This window comes from Hetaerina americana, unplaced genomic scaffold (assembly GCF_022747635.1).
Source record: "Hetaerina americana unplaced genomic scaffold, ioHetAmer1.1.p SCAF_1, whole genome shotgun sequence".
Lineage (NCBI taxonomy): Eukaryota > Metazoa > Arthropoda > Insecta > Odonata > Calopterygidae > Hetaerina > Hetaerina americana.
Window position 1 is genome coordinate 35038886 of NW_027286069.1, and position 24863 is coordinate 35063748.

Genomic DNA, 24863 nt, shown 5'->3' on the forward strand with positions numbered 1-24863 from the left:
GACCCATCTTGCACAAATTTTTGCATAATGCAGATGGTGTTTAACAATTTCATGAACAATTGTTCGAGAAACATTGGGAAAATGCTCACAGATGTCATCAATTGTGACGCGCCGATCGTTCCTCACGAATTCGTCAACTGAGCTCACCAGTTGGTCTGTAATGACAGACGGTCTCTCCGAACGCTCATCGTCGTGTGTGTTCCCCCTCCCCATGTTGAAGTTGCGACACCACCGCCGAACAGACGACTCGTCCATTACATTGTCTCCATACACCTCCTTTAATTGGCGATGAATATCACATGGGCGAACGTTTCTTGCATTGAGGAATTTAATCACTACCCTCACTTCACAACTGGCGGCGTTCTCAATTTTTTTAAACATTGTAAACAATCACAGAAACAACACAGGCAATGCTAGCGTCACGCAACTTGGCTCAGAGAAGGCAGACAAGCCACTGAAGCTATCTGACCTCGTCCAGCGGCTACTCGCGTCGTCAGCACTTCATGCGGCACGAACGGGTACTACTTTCCGGATGACCCTCGTAATTTTCTAAGGGAAAAAGAATACTACGTATTTTCCACAAAAACGATTCAATTTGGTACAACTATTTTTTTAAACGAATTGTGTACCTGAGAATGGCACCTTTGCGTTGAAACTAGTTGTACCAAATAAAAAGGTTTCTGTGGAAAATACATAGTATTCTTCTTACATTCGAAGTAGAAACCATTCGGAAAATATCCTTATGGAGTACTTAAAGTCATCTACTATAAATCTTACTCTTATGGTGCGCCGAAACGATCCCTAATTTGTCTAAATGCGCCTTTTTTAAACAAATATTGAAGTAAAAAGTGGAGCACTCACTATCCCTGTCCTCGACGGGAGGATGTTTTGCGTTAGAACGCTCGTGTAACTGTTATTACATTAAGACGGAATAACTTATTCGAGATGGAGGCCTATATCTACGTAAACTACTTGTCAATGCAGAAACTTTGAGTTCGTGGACCGATTCCGACGTTAAAGTCTTTTGGGAGATTGTTATGAGAGAGCTTTTCCATTTGGTGAATGCACTATCGCAAGACCACTCCATCATCCGTGGTTTCTCCATCATCACAATACAGACGTCGAGTGTCTCAGAACAGTGATGTACACCAAACCAAAGCGAAAAGCAGGACGAGAAGTGGAAATACTTCCTGCAGGCCGAACCGGCTGGCGCGTTTGTCTTGTTCACGGGGGAATAGTTTCGCAAGGAAGTTGTTGCATGTGTGTGGCTCTCGGAGTTGAGACCTTTGGGTCCTTTTAACAAAGTTTTCCGTCCATCTCATTTACTCGCTACAATTTTATCACAAAATCCCTCTCTATAGTTTTCTCCTCGAATACTTTCACGAAAGAGATAGAGAAATGGTCTGTGCCACAAACAAAATCGTTTCATATATCCTCCGCCTGGCGGCGTTTACATTACCCACTCCCCAGCAACGCAATCCAAATTTCTTAATCGATGCCTTCGCGTTGCATTCACGTGTTTATGGATTTATTTACGTGGAGCAAAAACTCTCGACCAATATAAATCAAATCAAATTAAACCCCTGACAAAAAATTAAATTGGCCGAAATATTTGATTGAGCTGGAAAAAGGTTCGCCTAATTATTGGAGCGATTTTGTAGATTATTGATAGTAAATACGAGTTGTGATTAATATCAACTCCTTAAATTCATATATGCGAGAGCAAATTAATGATACATGGGATGCTAACTCCCATGTGCGGTAGTCCATCCACCTTTCCGTGTTCAGTTCATTCCCATTGTTATTTATTCAATTGTAAGGATTTATCAATTCATGAAAACGTAAATAATTACATGGTTCCCAAAACAATTGTGCTTAATGAGTTATCAGTACTCACTTAAGCGCGTCTCGGCCTAACCCATGTCAACTACTAGTTCGTCCGTCGTGATGAGCTTCGACTCCACCTCAGGGATTTCTAAAATGCCATCATTAACCTACGCCCAGGCCCTCACTGTATGGATCCACCCCGCTGCGCCATTGGAACACTTACCCTTCACAGTGATCTTTATCCAGTGCTCTCAACTTTTTATTTTGTTTTTCCTTGTTATTTTTCGCGGTTTTCAACCAAAGTGGTGATTATTCAAAGCAGCACGGCGGCCAGTGTTACATAACGTGAGTTGACTCGATTAATATGATAGCGTGGTGCCCAGACGAGATAAGAGATAAATGACGGTGAATGCGAAATAGCTGACATTACATATTACTTAAACAGAATATATTGAAAGCATTGACGAAAGAAGCATTCGCAAGAGGAAAAGAATTTTTGACAGGTATGCTTAGTAATGATGTGAAAATAATATTAATAAATAATTGAATATGGAACTTAGGGCTATGTGGTTATGAGACCAAGGAGATGATCGCCTAAATTCACCCTATCTTTGGAGACTGTGAATTTGCAGTTTGGTTGGGATTATTGTGAATGGGAAAGAAGTTGATATTTGAGTAAAATATTATTCGAGCTGGGGCAAAATTGTTTACTTATACCTAATGGCTAACGGAATTCGGGCGAACCTCAAAAATATTTCCGAGTTAAGTAATATGAAAGCTTTCCTATCAGATACGAAAACATGTACGTTTAAATGATTTTTTAAATAAAATTCAAGGTTATTGTTTAGCCTCACTATTTAGTTTCTCTTCAAAAATATATTGTATAACGGATGGAAATTTATACTTCGTTGACCGTCTTTATGTCTGAAAATATATATTAAAGTTAAAATGTTATTTGGAGGGTTCCAATAAGCATTGATCTAAGTGAAAGTTTTTGGTTTTTTTTCCATATACGACTTTTCTCGTGCGCAAGGCTGCTCTCAGTAGTGAGCAATAGTCCTTAGTCATTTCAGCCGTCGCATTGTATGGGCAAATATTCACTTTCAAAAAGTCCGTGTATCGCTTACGCGCGAGACAAAAAAACTCTCCAATTAATGCAGTATGGCATGAATGTCACAAATCCTGTTCTGAAAGTAGCAATTTTTTACATACAACTTTTGTAGATAAAATGAGGATGAATGTGCGCTGAATGAAACCGATTTTAACTTCGGGTATTCTGTGAAACAATTAGATGCATCTGGTTCTGCAGCTTAATGACTCATTTGCTATGAATCTATAAATTAAGCTCAGGATGGAGGCCGAGGGTAAACATCCCTCCGTAGTTGTTCTGGGTTCAAAGTGACATTTCCTGCCCACTTCTACTCTCTATCCTCCTTCCTCCGTTTCCCCTCGTGCCACGATGCCTCATACCCCCAGAGCCCTGCCCGGAAAGCGGAGGTGAAGACGTCGGTCTCTCCGTGCCGGGGAATGACGAGAAACTGTAAATGACCTCTTACTGTTCACCGCGGAAGCCCAGCCGCGACAAATAAAAACGACCAAGTGTCTAGTACACTGGCCTCCCACTTCAACAGCCCGATTTCAGGACAAGGTGGTGATAGACATTAACCAGTGGTATCCCGATCCCCACTTTTGGTTTTATGCGGAACTCTTCAATTGAAGAACATCGTTCGTCGAATAGGACGTCCAATTGTGACCCCTAACGGCTTTCGTTAAAGAGCTAACATCCCAAAGCTTATCAAATTACCCTCATACGCATAATGCCGCAAATGACAGGCGTCGGTCTCCTTCATTGATTACTACTGCAATCACAGGAATGACATTACAGGAATAATTTTAAAACTTCATCATACATATTGCTGATGCAAAGTTTAAAAGAGACAAAAGGAGTCCCACAAGTATTTCTATGTGAACGGATAAGGCAATTAAAATTAGATGAACTCTGTGTTCTGTAATCCAAAACTCACACAAATTCAGTGAATTCAAAATTTTTTGTTGACACATGATCAAATATTATTTCCAAAGCATAACCCTTATGTTATTTCAGAAGTATGAGACATGATCAAATACTACCTCAGAAGTATTTCCCAAATATTATTTCAGAAGCATTTTTCAGGAGAAAGTTTCTCCCATTAGCGAAACAACAGCCATCGCCGGGCAACTAAACAAAAACGAAAATTATTCAGATGTTTTTTGCGTGCTGCCAAATTATTCCTTTTTTTGTCGGCTCAAACGATGGCCGTCTCTGGGTTGGAAAAATTTCCATCTCCTTGTAACATAAGTTCTTTCTGGAGAGAAATATGCAAAACTATTTTTTATTAGACTGAGTAATGACCCTCAAAAATTTAGCGCGCAGTCTTTTATGGCGGACCAGTTTTCCATTAAAATAATAACAAAAAAATTCGTCATTACGTCACGCTAATTCAATGACAAGCAGTAATGGCCGCAAGCAGTAATGACAATTTCCGTTGTAAAATAAATGCAAAAAGAGAGAGAGAAAGAATGAGCGATTGAGGGAAAAAACCCTAGAGAGCGTGTTTTGTATGAATTCATCACTATGGAGTCGGTACCTTGACGGCGGTGGGGATAAAAATAAAAATGCGGCGGAAAATATTGCACCCACACGAATTATGCAGGGAGAGAGCGGGGAAATTTCTCGGAAGAGGCTAAGATGACGGACAGAATAGGGAAGAGGCCGGGGACCTCTACAAGAGGAAAAATAGGCACAGCGCTTTATCCCCTTCGGAAGATGGCCAGGGGGGGGCCTTCCCCCCCGGGACGGTGAAGGAGTGACGGCGGCCCCCTTCCTCATTACATCCGTGAGCCCCAAGTGAGCCCGGGCCACATCGAACCTCGTGGGCTCCATTTTATCCCAACTGCCACCCTCCTCCTCCTGACTCAACCGACCCGCAGGCCGGGTCATGGGCAACACCGCTCCGGGGCGACCCCGCGTTGCGTTCCGTCAACCTGGCACCAAGGCGCCGCGTCCTTGGGGATTTGCCACGCTATGAAATGTATTGACCGAAATATCGAAACTCACCGTATCAAAACAACATCGCTTTCCCGACGCCTGACTGGCGGCGGCGGTGACATCGATTGTTTGTTCCAAGTCGTTCGATATAATGCGATTAATTTCATTAACCGGTTCTGCATATAGCGACCACGCGATAGTCACAAAGTAGTCCCGGTCGCAGTCAGTGGCTGTAGGGAAAGTTGGGTTCGGATTTTATCTGATAAAAACCGAGTCAGTTTTGATAAAAAAAGTTTACGATTTTTATTTATTTATTTATTATAAATATAATATATATACATAGGGAATCGAAAACACAGCATCTTTGTCCAATGACCTATGCTATACAACGCTATTGCGACACTTGGCACTTAGAATGAAACTTAAAAAAGTTCGTAGCCGTAAATTTTTGGAAAAAGAGCAATTCCCACCCGAACGCCTGCGCCTGCATTGGGAGCACCGAAATATAATTTGTAGACTCAATTAAATACCTAGGTGTTACCCTCACTCACGATCTCTCCTGGGTGAAACACATACGGAGAATATGTGAACTAGCTGACAAAAATTAGGTTCTATTAGAAGAGTACTTGGTAAATGTAATGAAACGTTTAAGAGAAATGTTATCTGTCGTTAGTTATGCCTCATTTAGAATATGCTGCAAGTATATGGGTTCCTCATGAAGTTGGATAAATTTCCGAAGTGGATCGCATACAGCGTACAGGAGCTAGATTTGTAATACGGTGTTATGATAAAGTTAGAAGCGTATCCAAAATATAAGAGCAGCTAGCCTGGGAATCACTCACGGAGCGAAGGTTAAATTACAGATTTAAGCTCGTGCAAAAATTGGAAGGAAATCTCTTCAGTAGTGATGTTGAAAATGTATTATTACTCCCATCGAATTACGGTAGGATAGACCATGATAATAAAATTAAAGATAATAGGAGTATAACAGATAGATTTAAGATGTCATTTTTTCCACTAACGATAGGGGATCATAATAACATTTTTCGACCGCAGTAGGATCATGTTCGGGTAATATAATTCTGGTGTGTATTCACCCCCTGCCACACACCCTAGCGGTGGCTTGCAGGGTATACATAAATAAATAAATAAATTGAGTCAGTTTTGATCAAAAAAGTTTTCGATTTTAATATTTATCGATGAACTTTTTCACGAAAAGACGCCCGTAATGATTCATTTTTCGACATATCAAAAGATTTTTCTGTCTTATATTGGCAAGTAAATCATTTTGATCGCTATAAAGTGAGTTCTTTTTTTTCTCCCACTAACATGAGAATTGCCATGATACTATAGTATTTCATATCATTCCTGTCGTTCTATCACGTTTTATTAATGTAGCGTCCATTGTTTTTTTTTCTCGCAGTAATTAAAAGATTATTAGTAATGAACATATTTCCCCGAATGTGCCATAATGCCGCACAAATTATATGTTATAGGATTTCTCCGTAATAAATGCCAAAATTAAGGACGATTTGATGGCGTCACGCCTCTTACGCTCCTTCTATCGGATTCACTACACCACACTAACAACCCCCCTAGCACCCGATACTCTTTTCTCGATGCGTCGAGAAAAAAATGAAAAACCCCACCCCTCCACTTCCCACCCAATATACTCCGACGCTTAAACACTCGGAGCTCCCAAGATATCGAGTGCTCTCTCTCCTCGGGTGAGTCTTTCGACGACTACGCCACGCTTTCCCAGCGAAACTTTTTATTCAAATTTACCAAATCAAGTTGGGAAGGACTCAAGTCGAAAAGAAAAAAAATCAGAGGCGCACATCGTTGCAAAAAAAGAGAGAAAAGGATTGAATTTTCGCACGAATTATTTTGATCTCGAGGGAAGAGATCCAGGCCAGAAGTTTTTTTGTTCCTCTCTTCCTCTCCGGAGAAAAAGGTTAATCTGAACTTATTTTTTTCGTCACGAGAAATGTTGCGACCCTTACTTTATCTCTCGACTCCCACTCGTCTCGCTCCTGCCCTCTCCCCCACTCTCAACCTCACTCCATCCCTGCCTCTCTCTCTATTTTATTCAGGAGCGTATGCTTGTGGAAAGCAGTTTCTCTATGAGCTCTCTAGTTTCAGGTCAGCATTAAAACCATGACCTACGACATTATTTATACCACTAAGCAAAGTATAGTAACCTCTGAGTATTTGAATGGTAACAAAATTCATTCGCATTAACATTATGAATACCACTCTCTTACCGACATGACTCTGGTATCCTACAATAAACTAAGCGATCGTGAATTCATTGACTAATTCATTTCTTGCCATCATATCCAGTTTTACTAGTTTTAGAAATTGTGTAATTTACCGATTTAATTAAACCGAAGGTTAGTTTAATAGGTGAGGGTGGAGCTCACCTCCAACTTAACTCTAGGGCGTGTCGGATTCACATAGCATGTAGGAGGCTTGCGTTGACTTCATCAAGGAAGGCATACTGTAGAGGTGATACACTCGAGAATTTTCTACATATAGTAATGTTTTTTTCTATTTATGATGTAATTTTAAGAAATAAAAAGTAATCCGTATCTTGAAAAACGATACATTGTGCAGATAGGATTGCACTTATGATGAACACTCTAACGAATATCCTTGATCGCAAAACGGATACTTCAACTATAACCGTGTCGATCTGCGTGAACCCCCGCGAAATATTTTCGCCGATGCTCATCTGTTGCCTTGAATTTTCCACAAGACCAAAGCCAGCCGTCTTCAAAGCGGGCGATTCGTCAACTGGAAAAAAGTGAGTTTGGAGTGGAAACAGAAACATTCAAAACTTTGCAACCATTTCGATGCCTCAGCTAACAGTTTTTCTGTCCCTATAACATAACGTGACATTTGTGTGACCTTTTCTCATATCCTTTTACGTCACAGTCGGTCACAAATTGACAACGCTCCCTCGTGAAATAATGCGCCATGTTCACCCTTTGCTCTTCCCATACCCTTTGAAATTTTTAGATCTCTATTTAATCGATATGCATCGGTGTGCCTATTGATCTGTCAGCTTGACACACTGAGTAAATAAAATAATCCATCTACAAAAGTCGCGTAATACTAGTCAAATGTAAAATTCAGTTTATTTTCGCGTGACATCACAGTCTCCGCAACCCTTCCCTCCCCAATGACTCGTATCCTGACGTTGCACAATAGACGGACGTCCCTTTGCGAAAGTTTGGGTTTCATATTCGGCCACTCCAGATTTGAGAACTCGAATCGCGTGCTTTTCATTCTTCCCATCCCCCCAAAGGAGGAGAAGTATTCCCCAACCGATCCCGTAGACTTCCACTCGAGGTGACTCAGTACATCCTCCCACGCCGAATCCCGACCCTCTCCCCGCTCCCCTGCTCCCTCCCGTAGAGAGAACCTCTCCCGCTTCTTCTACCTCGTCGTCCGACCGCCAGCGCCGCTTCCGTCGCCCCTGGCGCCGTCCACTCCTTCCGCCGGGCCGACCGCTCGCGCCTCCATCTGCCGCACCCGCCTTTGATGATCCCTCCTCCCCCATCCTCTCTCCCACTGATACTAACTCAAACCCCGCACCTTCCCCCTCCCTCCATCGTCCCTCCCTCTCCTCGGGATCCAAATACTATTCGACACTCCCTCGCCCCCACACCCAACATCCATTAGAGTGTGGCACGCATCCTCTCCCCCCCACCCGTCCTCTTTCGTCACCCCTCCTCTTTCGCCACCCCCTTCTTCGTCTCACCTTCTTCTCCCTCGATCCCCCACCCCCTTCACCGAAGAACCCTCTCTCTCCTTCCACGAGACTTCGCGGACGGTTGAGCGTCGAGACGAATCCTCGTCGCCCGTGCCCCTACGACGACGACAGAGAGGTGGTTCGTTTTTCCGTGGGGCCCGCCCGCGTCGTCAAACGGGATAGCCTCAGAGTCACCTCCCTCGTCGCGCAGGGTGGAGTCTTCGGGAGGACGCGAGGTGAAGAGCCACCGGCCGGAAGCGCGCACCGGAAGGATCCAGAGAGAGAGACTCTCCACTCCCCCACCGCCCTCGCTTGCCGTCAGACACCCTTCGCGAATTCCCCCCTCCCTCCGACTACCGGGAGGTCCCAGCCGTCGACTCAGTTGTTTTATATACTGTAATTTTTATGTTACTTTTGTTCTCTTCGGAATCTTTGGAGTGCGTCCCAGTTGCTTCCTTCCACGCGCGTGTTTTCCAAGTGTCCCCTCGCGCACCTAGCCAACCGGCAAGAAAATTATAGTCCAACTTCTCTCTTTGGGGACTTCCAACCAGCGGCTTCTGCCCCGTGCCAGCTCCCCCGCATCTGAGGGACGCATTGATTCATTTCCGTGTCCGCTTGTTCCCACGAGGAGAGGAGAAGAAAGGTGAAAGGGGTGAAGAGGCCAGTTGAAGAGAGGGAGAAAGGCATTAACCCTTTCCACCTTCGTCCCTCCCCCACGACGACTCTGCCCCCACCCCGCGTTCGAGACGCAATCCGGCAGCCAGCGCCACCGGACGCGGCCAACTTGACTCGATTTCCGACGCTCTATTGTCAACCTTCCTTCAACTTTAATGTACCCCTGGGCTGCTATCGGTGAGTAGTTGAGACGACCGCGAGTCCATCTGTCGGCGACACGGATGAGGTTTGAGGGATGAAAATAAAAAGGGAGTCAGGGGGTAGTCAGTCGGCCGTGGGGAGCCAGCACATGCTGTCTTCTCTTCCTTACCCCTCTTACCCAGTTCGTGTTTGTTTCTTTCTCTATCTCTTCGCCAGCCAAGGGACATTATCCGACGGATGACGCACCCATTGTTGTTCCAAAGGCGGTTGAGTAACGGCCTCTTTTGGCTGACTGGATCTTTTCACGCGCGCCTGGCGTATAATGTCGCCGGCCATGCCTGTGCCGTATCAGGGAAGCCAGGAGAGGGCATGGGATGGATGGAGGGATTTATACGTAGGGTCGCAAAACGAAAGAGCAAACCATCAGTCGAGTGGCGTAGCGAAGCATTGAAGGAATTCAGAAAGTGGAAGCAATCTTCGAAATGTGTATCTCTGAACGAAAAACTGCACTAGGCAGAGAAAAACTTTTTGAATAAATTATTTCTCTTTAACTGGAGGGAAAAACTCCGTAAACACTACCTGAAGTTTAAGTTTTATTCTATACGAGTTTTATCCTATTATCTAGAACAGTATCAAAGCACCAGTTTTTTATTTAAATTTCGGTTACGTTGATGGTTATATCAATGTTGTGATTGATCGGATTTTGATTTCCTGTGTTAGTTTGATGCATTTCATAATCTAAGCAATTTAACAGGTGTTATGTGTTTCGATGATTAAGAAAGTAGGAATTTATTACGGATAAGGATTAATTTAATTCTTATTATACTTCATTGAATTGCTTCACTATAAGTTATCAAAAGCTCTGTTAAAATATCCAATTGATTTCTCTTTCAAAGCAGAAGTTCACTGCCATATATTGACCTGAATTTCCTACAGTGGCGAGAGACAATCTTAATTCTTTAACCATGACTGGGAAAGTAAGAATAGTACTGAATGAAGTGTTAGTAGTTTAGCGCTAGTTATAATAAGCAGCAATTTTTTTGAGGCACAATGCGGAAGTTTCTGATGGATTCATTCAAATGTGAATTAATTCCTGCTTTCCTCAACGTACATATATGTTAATATGGTGCTTGTAGTGTAGCTTCATACAGTTTGGAAACATTGACGCTGAGTGACTATCCTAATTATTTAGTAGTATGGAAACGACAGTTAATTTAATGCGTAAGATGGCTAAGCGCATTTTTCCCCTCGTTATTTTCAGGAATCTAAACGCAAGTTAATGCCTATTAATAAGTACTGTGAATGAAAAAAATACTGAATAAATTTATTAGGCTAATCCCTGACGAAAAGGCGAAGTGTCAAAGGCATTATAATAAAACCTCACCTTATTGTAACAAAATCTTACCTTAAATCCATAAGTCCCCTCAAAAGGCTAGCGTACAATTTTATTTCAATCATTTTTTCATATTTATACTCCAGCCTGTATGTAATGCATTTATTCCTGTGATTAGAATGTCATCCCTGATACTATGCCTAAATAATGCTAATGTATTACGAAAAAAAACTTAAGGACATTTTTTCAATATACCCAGAAGCTTCACTCAGCTCAATATTTTTTTAAAACAAGATTCGAATTGAATTCCAATTTTTCCTTTGCCGGGGTAAATAAGTACGTTTATTTGTCCGGGGAAACGACATCTTTCCGCTGAATTTTAGACTCGTAAGTCTTGTCGCAGGGATTTCATTAAGTAGGCAATTGGACGTAGACAGTAGATTTGTAAAGCTTACTCTCAAAATGAGCTTTCAAACCGTTTTTTTTTTGTAATTTCCACGTAAAAGGTTTTTGAGCTAATCATTTGCCTTTCCGACGACGTGAATAAGTAAGTTCATGCATTGAAAAGTTTGAAGTTTCGTCTAACAGGTGCCCTTCGTGGAGTTTCTGATTGTGTTTGCTTTTGTCTCAAAAGTTCTTTTCAAGTATTTTGCGCTGGTCTCCCATTTTTTTTTGTTATTTTTTAACATCTTGGATCTCATAGACTCTCTTTCCCTGTCAATTCCCCGCGATTATGGATACTATTTGAACCACTCCGTTTACACGAGGCCTGCCCGTACTTCGTTTTCCACATCTCTGTCGTGCGTTTCGTTGCCTTCTTCTTGAAAGGGCACTCAGATTGGAACTCAGTGGATTATTTCTTAGAGAAGGGTGATGGTTGGTGGAGATGGGGGAGGTGAATGTGCGCGAAGCAAAACAAACAAGCCTTGTGTTAACAGAATTTCAAGTCGCGTTAAGCTGTTTGTTTATCGCTCCGAATGTAAACTGGGGCATAAATACATTTTGAAACGAAGACTTCTGATTCCACGTTGAGGAGCTAACATAAGAGGAGCGGATTCCTTTTGAATTTCTCATGAGTGCTCCGTTTCGTGTTTTTTTCTTATCAGTTCCAATTGTTTGCCCTCAGATGAATGGTTTTTTTTACCCATTCTTAGCGAGTAGTTTTAGGTAATGGACTTAGACAGCGGTTTGTACGGGCTAAAGCGTCATATTCTCCTACGTACAATCGTTACAGATGTTCTGCGAAGGTTTGAGGGTTTTATAAATTTCGAAGTGGAGAAAGAACCTTTCATAGAAAAAACATAATAAGTCAAATCGTTCACCTTGAGTTTGAATTAAAGTTTTTCAAAAGTGCATATCCGATGATCGTAATTGTATTTTCTCTTCTAAAGTTGAACATAATAATAGTTGACAGTTTACCAATAAAACGTGCGAAAAAATTATTTCAATCAATGATGAGGGTGTGCGATCTATAAAAATCGCCAGTTGAAAAGTTCAGGCCAGGAAAGATGAAGTGGGGGATTGGGTTGATGTGGTGTCTTGCACGCAGGCTTCCACTGAGATGGACTGGATTCGAATCCTGGAGACAACAAATATTTTTCGAAGGTATTCCGATCTCTACTTGAGGTGTTAAGTGGAGAGCACTTTAAACGAGTACGACGTCCGTCAGTTGGGACGCTAATCTGCGGAGCCCTTGGCGCCTTTCGACAAGAGTAGATTAATACCGACGCCGGGTTTCTTTCCACCCTTCCTTTCCCATCCATCCCTTATGGCACAAATGACCTTATCTGTCGGCCACCTCCCCTAAAAAAAACTACTAATATAGATGACGTGGTTGCGAAAATGTAATAGGCCCATTCTCCTCCATCAAATTATTTCGAAATAGACATTAGCTATTTAATAGTTATAACCCCCATAAAAATAAAACTCCTCTCATAAAGTACAATAAATGGATCAAATTAAATATTTAAAACTTATTTTATTGAAAATAGACTGCAGACACATTAGTGCGAGTCCCCATAGCTTGCCAAGCTTTTACTAAATTCCAATTATCATTCTTGCAGGCATTAATACGAGTAGGTTTATCGACGTGCTTTTAAAGACCTATAATTTGGTATTATTAGATTTAAGTATGCAAAAATACGATAAATCTAAAAACGGTAACGTTCATGATTCCCGACCTATATGTATGCCCACAATTGCTTGCGAGTGCTTTCGACTGACAATGGAAACAAATGCCATGGGAAAGCTTTAGAGAATTTTTTCAACGAGCATATTTTATATACGTATATATATTATAACTGTCAACCGGAAGTTTGGTTTTTTAGCAAAAGAGGGTTGAGCCCACCTAATACTTAATATCTAATTTAATGAATTACACCCGCTTAATGGCGCGTGAAATTCCGTCATCATGGAAAGGGGGGGGGCAGCACCTTTCCCTGAGCCGCCAATGGTTTCCCTGGAAGATCTGGTATAGAAAAATCACCCAACTCGTTTGAAGCTAAGTGCGCCCACAGGCATCCTTGGGAATCAAACTGGGCCCCCGCGAGGGAAGTAGGTAGTTAAACGCTCTACCACTTAAATATCACGTCCCCTATATGTCACGTCCCTATTATATGGTATATTTTCCTTGGTATAAGTTTACACAATTAAAAGTGTTCACAAAACAACTGCACGAAATATTTTAGGTGCACATTTTATCATTTTTTCTAAGGCCCATTATCTTTGTAGTAGCTTACATTCTGTAAATAATATTATATTAGTATCATCTCCTGTTCCCACAATAAATAAATTTTCCCAGGGAGACGTTATAAGCATTGCTGTTGAAAACACATTCCAGAGTGTTTTAAATATCTCTTGCAAAAAACAAGTCGTATAGTTATTACTCCGAGTACGGGAATGGAAATGGCAAAGCCTAACCTTACTTTATTTCTCGATGAAGGTCTAGTGCATCGTTTATGGAAGACCTGTCTATCATACGGCTGTACGAGATTGGAGTCATGTCGTAACTGCCAACACACGAACGAGTACATATTTGCTTTTCAAATATGAAATCGCTCATTCCTAGCTATCTGCTAAACTTTAGCCTGTCCACGGATGCAAACCATTTGAAGACCGAGACCCAGAATAAAGAAAGGTCAAATAATGAACGAGATGACCATGACTCGCGGTTGTAGAGCAACTTCACACGATTATGTTGAAGAAAATAATAATCTGCTTTGTAAACTTTACTAACATTTGCCCTGGGACAAAATGGAGTTTTAATATTTTCCCCATCTATTATCTTTTTTTATACATTAGTGATATTTTATACTTGTAGGAATGCTCTATTTTTAGGCTAATTATATTACCAAATCAATTCGCAGTATTTTAGGATCCTGTCTTTCTTTTACTTTTCTGTTTTCATTCATTTCAATAGTAAATAAATATAGTCTCAGATTCGATCTACAATGGCTTCGTACGTAATCAATATCGCCGTCTTGAGAGTAAGGTTTTTTGGAAGTGGGGATTATCTGAAGAGGCCGATTCGGAGATTTCGCGCGTCACGGGCGAGGGGAAATTTCTCAAGGCCGGCGTCGTATGCAACACAATCGCGGCGGGGATTGAGGGAAAGCCCACAGCCTCTCACTCTCTCGCCCTTATGCGAGAAAGGATGCGATAAATAAATCCAGGCACTCTTGAAACCGTCCGTCATTGAAGACAGGCGATGGGTCTCTCGCGATGCGTAAACGAGGAGAGATGCGGACCGCCACCCGCCGCGAATCCCCCGCCCTCCAAGGGAGAATGAGAGGAGCGCTCTAGGCGGAGGCGTAGCCGGAGAACTTCGCCGCCGGCGAATCGCGGGGTGCCAGCCTCGCATCCCGCCAGAGCGTCGCCCGCGGTGAGCCAATTGCGAGAATTGCATTCGGTATAATTCGATCTCGCTGGAAAGATTAAATCTGGGAGACAAAAAATCAGGGCGAGGCTAAGGTTTGTGTGTGGGATGAATCTTGTGTAAGTGGAGAGAAACCACCTGAAAAGGATACCGTTTTTTACTCTCGTATTAATCATATTCTTGTGTGGCATAAATCTACAATATTCTACGAAAAAATGCTTGGTAAATAAAATCGAAATATTAACACTTTAATATTTTCACCTGCCGTCGTTGTGACTATAATCGAAACAGTTCGTCGAATACTTCAAGAACGAGTGGAAGTATCGGGCTTAAATTTTGAACAGCCTTTTATTCATTATTGAGATGGCTACGATAATTCTGTAGCGTCGAATTAATCTTGAATAGGAATAACTTTGATGTAGTGACATGATTTTGGCTTCCTAGGAAATACAAAATCTATAGCCAAATGTCTTGCGAAAGAATTAAATTGAAAATCACGATAATCTGATTTTTAATTTTCCCGAACGCTTTTCTATGTACGTAGAAATTCAGTCCAGCCCGGTTGAGGACTTTCGAACCTTCCTCCAAGCGTAATCTACTGGAAGGATTTAACGAGCGTAAGGGATTTGTAATTTTCTCACGATGGTGGAGTCATCAAGTGAATATGAAAAAATAATCGAAAAAGCATTTTTAAAATGATATTTACGTTTTGAAATTGTAAGGATAATTGTATACTGGCCGACCTCCCTCTTCAAACTCCATCGGGAAGTTTTTAGCGGACAAAAAATGACAAGTAAGGAAAAAACAAAAGCTCCAAAGGGATGGAAAAACGTTAAATACAGTTTCTGCAGCCTATAAGTTTAGTTAAACCATTGGTAAAGTTTTGCAAGGGGAGGGAAGGAATCCTGCGTTAACCAAAATCCCTTCCCAGTACGAAATTACGTGTCATTTGTTCGGGACGTAACTGAGGTGATCCGCGAGCGTAATTTACTGCTGTCCAAAACTTTCAGCGTTTTATCATGTTACGAATAAGAAAATGTGGGAAAAAAGTGTGGGAAAATTTTCGTGCCATCGTACCTACGACCTTCGTTTGATTAATGATTGGCATGTGAACTTTATTCACAATCATGAGGAGCTTTATCATTGAAAGTTACGTTAGCAATAGAGCGCGCTTAGTTTTAGAGTAATGTAGAGCCCATGTAATTTCTGATCATATTTACTTAGTTAAATTTTTCCCTTGCACCGTATCTTCCATAAATAGGCATTTTAAATTGTTTATTGCTTATTTCAGTGTTTGGAACAATATACCTTTGCTTACAAGTTAACGATTCATAAAATTCGAAATGGGTGCATTGTCTGGTACCCACTAGTTGGTATTGGTGTCTAGCAACAAATACATTATTTTTCGCAATGGTATGAGAATATCGATTCTATCGACAGCAATACTGTAGTCGCAATGAATATAGGGGGAAGTGCTAGAGGCGGAAAGGGGGAAAGGAGAAGGTCTACTTCATTCTTTGATGAATAACAAAACAGTCATTGCGCTTATTTCACTCATGATTTGGATTCTGAGTTATATAACAAATAAACGCATTTTCATCCGAGATAACGGTGATATTTTGTTCCATAAATATACAAGCTCCTTCTCTACGCCGTATCTTTTGTACTGTAATGTGTAGTGAAGTGTCCTATACCTCCTCAGTTCGTGTTTACCTGGCAGCGGAATAGGGTCACTTCATTAAAATTTTCACACCCGAATGAGTTTAGGGTGCCTTAGTTGGAAGTAATTCTTGCATCTGTGACATGAAGGAATGCATTGCCAATAATTCCACAAAAACAAACGCTCAATGACATCTTGGGTGACACCTACCTATCTTGTCCGAAAATATTCAGATTTGCTACTTCTACCCTTAGAATTCTCGACCAGATTTTTTTTAAACCTCGTCTGCCGACATCAAATCATTCGGGGTTCCTCAGAGCAGCAGAAGGGGTGTGGCGAATGCGGCCGCTGCAAAACTTCGCCCACGATTTGAGGGGTCGAAACGGAAAGGCCGCTCAGCGGGCCACCCTAAGGAAGCGATCGGAAACTCATCCGGGGCGCTTCGCTAAGAAGTAAATACGAGCTCGTGCGTTCAAAAACATCGGAATTCGCTCTTTACCGCGGACGAAGAGTCGGGCTAAAGCTACGATTTCATGCGTCCGTTTTTTTTCAGACTGCCACTTGGGTTCCGCTAGTGTTGAGAGATGGGCAACTTCTGCGGCGCCGCAACCTTTGGCGGCTATCTGCGTCCTAATTGACTGCGCTGTCGGCGGGCGACGCGGTGCTGCAAAAACAGATGCATGAAAACGTATCTTTAAACTCCGGCAGGGAATGGGGACGTAGGTCAGCCGTTGACTTCACCGCGCTCGAAATTTGTTTGCTGGTTTTTCCGAAATGTTTAAGCAACGGGTGGGCTGTGTGATAACTTTCCATATCTGGGAAGATGAGTTGATGAACGTACCCTGGAGTGGGTGGGGGAGAAATTGGCGAGTTGGGGAAATGTAGAGCGTCATTCGCTGTTAGCCGCTAACCTCACTGGTCCCGAAATGGCAACTGCAAGAACGCCACCGGAGTACTGTTATATTTCTTGCCCTTCGCCAAGACCGGGCCCTTTTTTACCCTTCTTTAATCTACAAAATCTCTTCCCTCTCTCCTCACCCTCACCGCTCTCCATTGGTTCCCGTCTCCTCTCGCGCCCTCTCCCCCTTCCCCATCCCCGTTCTATTTTCGCCCACCCCCTCCTTCACTCGTGGCATTCGCGTCTACCGTCCGACCGGGGACGCCCTCCGCGGTTCCCGCCCGAAGGAAGACGCAAAACACTCGTCCATTGTTTCGTACTGCTGTCATAATGGGAACGCGGTGGCGGTGGTTGCCCAAGCGTTCGGTCTCCCTGCTGAGCTGCGTTTGTTATGCCACAAGTACCACCCCTTCCCGGCTCTTTCGAGGGGAGAACGTTTTAGTGCAGCGGGCGTTGAAAGGGAAGCAGGTCAAGCAGTGCTGGTTGCTTTAGAAAATTCCCGAGTGTGGTTTGCGTACTCTCGCATTTGATTTCGGTTGGACTTGAGCGCTCTGCTTTTCTCTATTAAATTATTCTCGTGTCTTCGTCTTTTCAACGGATTGCGCGGCATTCACCTTGCCAGGGTGTAATAAAATGTCAGTTGATGTATTTAGATGTAGACTACGTATTTGTGTTCTGAATATGGAACTCGAAATATCATCGACTAAAAATAACTAAATAATTATCAGCATCCTCTAAATTTCACCAACTCTTAAATAATACTAACGCAAGCTTAAGGAAATACGGGTGTTTTTTGTATATTTATCTAAATTTAAAATACGTGTCTCATAAAAACTATATGTATAAATATATATAAATATATATATATATATATAGTATATATATATATATATATATATATATATATATATATATATATATTAATGACGGCCGTACCCTTGTTTCTTACCGTTCTGTGTTTAAATGTCTTAATCAATGTTTTATATACTTGTGCGTCACAGAAGAGCATTCTAGTCTCTAGCTGTTGAGTACCATCCTCCTGGAGGGCTCGGGCTCGATTCCCGGGGACACCTCTGGGTACCTTCAGCTTTACCTAACCTGTGTGATATTTCGGGTATCTGATCTATCTGGGAAACCATAGGCAGCAAAGGGAAAGGTCCTTCATCTAACAAACTGACATTAGGGTTTATACTGCGGTTTGGATTTTATAGTTCTACATCTGGGTAACATTTTTATGATGGGTTTTATAACTTATTGTTTGTTAATTTATTGCGGAATATTTGTTTAGAAATCTTGGAGATCTTACCTGCCCAAATTGGCAACCTGTTTTCCTTTTTCATGTGAAATGAAGTAGAAATTGTATATATTAAACAATAAAACTATTCCTAGGTCCCTCATACTAAGCAGGTACGGCTAGTTACATCATACCATTTCTCTTGCTCTCATGGGCTTACCTTTTTCATTCGCTCTGTGTGATTTCATTAGTAACAACGCAAAAAATCTCATCGCTCCTCCAAATGTTTGAGATAGACAATGTATAGATGAACGAATTTAATGAAGGGAGGAAAAGGAAGACTGGGATGTAAGTAGCATTATTCCGTATGGATGGATATTTAGAGTGTATTCCGCGGGACGTGGCGTTTTGCGTACCTCTTCCAGAAACAATGTTCCATCTCAGTTGGCCGAGAGTTGAACGAGCCATCAAGGTTACCAATCATTCTCTAATGATCTTTCGAGGAAGTCGTCCAATAACGGCGCCAAGGGCCTTAACTGGCAAGTTGTCGGGTTTACGCTGTCACTCGCATTGGCAGTGGCATAGAGGAGTCCTTGTTTGAGCGTGACATTGCCCACTTGCCATTAGCCAATTAGCCTTGCAACGAACGATTCGCACCGAGTGCAGGAACCGCAGAGAAATAAGTCTTGGCCGGGGGATTCGTTATGTTATCACGCCTCTTTGTGCTCGTCCATTTCTCTAATGACTCTGTCTTGCCGCTCGCTTCGAAGTGGGAAACCCTTCCAACTTTCGTTCGCTCCCGCTAAACGTTTCAAATAGATCCGCAGAAAGATCGAGGTCGGCGGATAATTTCGTCCACTGAGAAGACGACCGAGTCTTTTGCAGGTGAGCCCAGGGTGAACGCCCCGGGTTCGTTCAAGGGCCTCCTCCCCCTTCCCCGCAGGCGCTTCCGACTGGCCCCGACGAGCGTTTCCTCCACTCGCCGGAAACGGAAAGCATAGCTGAACGTTCCGATTCGCGGCTTCGCTGTACTATTTGGACGTCTCATATAAGTACCTACTTGGGACGTGAAAACTTGCGCGTGGTTAAGTAGTTAAACGACAAAAGAGGGAGTTTGAGAGTCAATTATTGATTCGCAGTAAATTCTGTTAATTTGTCTAACACTGGAGAGGGAAATCAAATTGCACCCGGCTACCTCTACTCTATTGGAATCGTGTGGACGGCTCTAATTTCTGCTGTAGACAAATTGAAGGGACCAGATAATGTCTATACGCTTTTGTTGAACTACTATCCTGCAATAATCTTTAGAAATGTACGTTTCATAGCCTTACTTATTCCTTGTAAACTTAAGTGATTGTTCGTTACTGTGGATTTCCTGGCTTTCCTTAAATGAATTTAAGGGTTCTGAGGCAGTTTATTAATGTTAACAGTCAGTTAACAGGTCATTGTAATTAGCGCATAAGGTTAACGCTGTTGGTAATAAGGGGCACCGTTTTTATTTGCCCGAATTACACTGTCTGCGAATTTAAAATTTTATTTTGATTTGGAAATTGCTCTCTGAAGGTTTTGTAAATATAGTTGTAGCTTTGGGATTCGAAATCACGGAAGTTGAGAAAAAGACTTATTTTAGGAGACGCGTAGCTTATTATTGAATTTTAGGGTCAATATTTTTCTGTATTTGCAGCAAATTTTTAAAATATGGCTCAAATGGCTGTAGAAAAACTTTTAGAACCATTTACATTATATATCGTAAGTGTACACATAAACTCCAGTTTTAATCGTCGAAATCCAACGGAGCATCATCTTGATCCTGATGACAGTATCATCCGGAAAAATCTCAATCGAAGAGCAGTAGGGTCCGTTGATTTGTAAGCGATTTCCTTCAGTCTTTCGGTGCTATTTTTATATTTGGACGCTCAAAGTATGAATTTGGATGCATCCATTATACTAAGTGGATGCTATCAGAGGCGAGAACCTGTCGATTCCCTGCGGTTTGGATCGCTTCCGATATAAAACCCGAATGCTATAGGGTCGCACCGATTTGGTCGCTTGAGAACATTCTCGCGGTTGTCTTTGGATGGCCATGCGTCGCCAGACACTTAATACATGACACCCGACCAACCAATTGTTTTGAGATAGAATTCCGTGCTTACTAACCTCCACGTTTCCTCAGACAATACTTGTCATTCTCATCGAGCGACTGATAAATCCAAAAGGAATGTATAATTATTACTATCGATTTTACTCGCGGAAAAAACAATAATCGATTTTGGGAGAATTTTTGAAAAGTGGGAATAGCTTGAGAGAGAGGCATAATTAATTTTCATGTGTTGAAAAGTTCAATATTTTTGGATTACATTCAGGCCATAGGAACTGGGAATCTCCCTTCGGGTTTTCCTTTTAAAAAAGGCTTCAAAATAACTCTCTACTCCTCTTAAATCAGCCCCCTCTCGAGTTTCGCGGAACTTTTACGACACTGCTATCCCCTTTCCAGTTTATTAATTGTTTATTGGTATTCTCAAAATGAGAAAGGATCAAATATTCACAACTGCCTACTGACTTAGTAGGATTTGTTGTTGTGTTTTCGGAAATCATTATTTTGAAGCGTTGTTGGTAGAGGGGCGGTGCGATAAATGCGGTTTTATTAAGAGAAATCGCTGCCGAAAACTTGACCGGGTACAAACGGCATCGAGGTCAGACAAGGAGATAAAATATTATCACTACCACTAGTTTATCTGAGCCCTTACAAAAACTTTATCTCGCCTCTCATGTAGAGAGAGTGCAATTTGTTTAACGAGGTGCATGAGTTTTGCATTTCATTTATTGCTTCCATTCGCCATTAGAATTATTCTAATGCCGAATGGAAGCCATTATTTACGCATATAATTATTTACGGCAGAAATATTCCTCTGGGTTTTAAATCTACTACAATCCCTAGTAGTGGCTTGCAGGGTATATATATATATATATATATATATATATATATATATATATATATATATATATATAAAATAAAATAAATCATTAGCTAGGTTATATCTCCTTCGGCAGGAATTGCATGTCATTCATGACTGAAAGACAATTTTTTTAATCGCCATTCAACCACGCTGTATGTTTTGTACTATGTTTGCTGATAATTTCTACATTTTATTTTATCTTGCAAAAAGTTGAGCTAAACCAGAGTTTCGAAAACGTTTTCATTCATGCTATCTATCCTCGGGACGCCGGAAGCTATTCATCTCGGTTCATACTACGGTATTCTAATCGCGATAACGCAAAAATTCTCGGGAAAAAAATGCACAGCCGGGGGAGGGGACAAATTACAAGTGACGTACGAGGATGAACGTCCGCAACGATCGACTCAAGGCGTTTATTCTGAATATAAATTCGCATCCCTCCATTTGGATAATTCGCGAGCAATAGAGGTAAACCTTTATCCAACCTTCCGCACCGAGGCAAACAGCTGGAGTCCACCCACCTTCACGCGCCGCCTCCCCCTCGACACACCCCCTTCCCCCATTCGAATTCCATGGGGGGGTAGGGGAATGATAGTGAGAGAGGAATGGATATTTATTCGCTGTGTTTGTTCTCCAGAATACCCAGGGGGCGGAATTCTCTCCCCAATCCGCATTTTACTCTCGAAGGGCTCTTGTCTTCTCTCGAGTTTGTTACTGCCTTCCCCTTTTGTTTGCATTTGAATCGCCCCGGGAGGAGAGGAGGAGGAAGATGAAAAAAATATAACATATGGGGAAGAGATATACGATTATCTTGGCCTGACGCCACCAACGCCGCGGTGGCAGCCTCACAAACATGGCTCTCTCTCCCTCGAGTAAAATGAGGAGCAAAACCGCTGTCCGGGAAAGGGATGGATACATTCTGACGTGCCTCCTTCCCCGTGCCCCGCATCCATGGGTTCATTATTTTTTCGGAGTCCTCTCCAAGGCGCTCTAATTAGAGGAGGCGAGCGGGGACGTACACTGCCACCTTCGCCGTCCGAAAGTGTTTCGGCGGGCGAATATCGCCTCGGATGGATAGGTGGGAGGAAAGGGGTGGGCATGCTTCCTTCGAAGCTCGTCCGCCTTTTGTTGACCACTCCGCTTGCCCTTTTCACCTCTTGATCTCCAGCGGTTAAAGAGCGCAAGTCCAGTAATAATGACTGGTTGGTGGTCAAGTGGTAAAGGTTACTGAGCATGTCCGCGGGCTCCCTTTGTCAACCGTTCTAACTTCAATCGCATTCTTTCTTCCTCGTCGTTCATGCTTCGGTTTTCAAGAGGTGTACAGTTATTATTAGTAGTAGTCTGTCGAGTTGGGGTAGGTTTTTGATGGATTCTGGCACTGTGCTCCGGAGTCCTGAATAAAATGACACGAAATATCGTAAATATCTCATCATACACTTTGTAATGACTCATTCTTTAGCTCTGCATACATGCTACCTCAATAAATCCGTACAAAATGCCTATTCCATTCCTCCCTTTATCTCGCATTCCAAGCATTTTACCTCTGTTACCATCTTTAGCATCCCATTGCCTCTCATTATCTCCTGATTTCACTTGCCTCAGAATTTCTCCCAAAAGCCGTCTCTCTTCCTATACCACGCCTAGGAATCCTTTTATAATTTTCCTTTCCCTCCATCTTACTTTTTTCTCAAGGTACCTCTTTAAAAGTGTGGCTCAATCATTCAAATTTTAACATCCTTTCATTCAAATTTTGAGAATGGAAATGATTGAGTTATTCATTTGAATATATGCATCTAACTTGTGACCCTATCCATCCAAATTAATTAGTCGGTCAAAATAGTTATCTATTTACGGGTCATGAATGCTCGAGAATACACAATCATTAGACTTTCATCCTGATGGATCCAATGATTGGACTTTCATTCCCGTCATGCAGGTCACAGTTAAGTTACACGAGTTGATTCCTCGCCTTGTTCCGCACCCAGTTATCCAGATTAATCTTATACCCAGGAACTCATTAAACCTGGATGAAGTTCAAGGTATCCATGAGCACCTCCTAGATTTTAATGGTAAACTTAAAGTAATGAGCATGTGATCTTCTCGATGGAATACCTCACCACTTCATTTATGAGTCATAGTAACGAAAGGCTTTGAATTCTTTCGAATTATGATTACATTAGGTCACTATCGCATTGGCATGTCTTCATTCGCACGTAGCGTTGTCTTTTATGGCGCGAGTTTGATAACCCCTGGGGTATTTCCTTGAAAATTTAAATTTAGTTAATTTAGTAAATTTATGAAATGGTGATTTAACAAAGTTGAGAAGTCCCAATTCGACAATTCCCCGTCATTGGATTGAAAATTCTTCTGATTTTATCCCTATCCCTTGTTTTCATACGATTCAGAAACACATTTAGTATCGACATATTTTTCAGATTTTTGTGTAAAGGTTTCGTTGCAGTGTTCTGTTTGCAAAGTGTGCGAAGTTTGCACAGTTCTGAATCGTCTCTTGGATAAAAATAGAAACTTTAGAGCGTTCTCGAACCGATTAATTACCGCGTTCTCATTAATTTACTACTTCAGCATGTCTATTGGAGATTTTTGGTAGCACTTGGTGTTTACACGTGAACAATCTTTTATGGAATCGTCGTTAGGCCTGGTTTAATTTTTCAACTCCATATTCCATCACTAATAATTGTCTTACCATCGGAAAAAGTGCTAATAAAAATACTATCATATTGCTAATAATTTTACCATTTACGTATAGCGAATTCTCAAGGAAGCGAAATATAGTTCAAAAATAGACTACTTAACTTAGTCTGTTCTATTATGAGTAGGCAACGTAATAAAATGACTGTACATCTATTTAGTTTAGTATGGTTACTATCTGAAAAATCTCGTGAAAAACCACTTAAGTGCAGTCACTCGTGGTGTGCTACCAAACGCTGTACATAGCTACGGATTCGGGTGGAGGGGAATGGTATCAAACGTTCCTTATTTCAATATACGCACCATTTAAGTTCCTTAAATGTATTTCATTATTCATAAGTAAACAAATTTACATTCTCTAATTCATGGAACTTTAATCATAGACGAGCTTACCCATTATGTTATCTAATGGATCCATTACATCTCACTTGGACGGAATCCATAACAAAAACACGAGTTAGAATGAAATCGACGTGGTTATTTGTAACTGTTTCCAGCGCCACATTAAGTCCGATGCTTCCTTCGCTGTCAAGGACTTTGATTTCATTGTCGCACCTCATTAACTTGCGCCAAGTCGTTACTCGTTAGCTATACGTTTGGAATCATAAACTAGGTATTTGAATTTCAGGAGTGCTGTTTAACCGTTACGACAAAAATGAAGTCACCAAGTTTCGTATCGCGCAGGAAGCTATTGACTTTATTGGTCTACAAACGTTTGACCTGGAATTCAGCGTGCCAGTATCTTAAAAATAATCAATTTATGTTCGCTG

At 41.7% G+C, this 24863-nt stretch overlaps 1 protein-coding gene across 5 annotated transcripts in view; it reads left to right on the forward strand.

The window, feature by feature from the left end:
• Positions 1-24863, forward strand: part of qvr (protein quiver) — a 129539-nt gene that overhangs the window by 65611 nt on the left and 39065 nt on the right. Inside the window, exon 1 of one of the 5 annotated variants that reach the window (XM_071588225.1) lies at positions 8761-9464. The exons of the other annotated variants lie outside the window; for them this stretch is intronic. Within the exon in view, the coding sequence (XP_071444326.1) occupies positions 9443-9464 (22 nt within the window). The 5' untranslated portion in view covers positions 8761-9442. Of the gene's footprint in view, positions 1-8760; positions 9465-24863 lie in introns of those variants that run through there. 5 annotated transcript variants of the gene reach the window in all.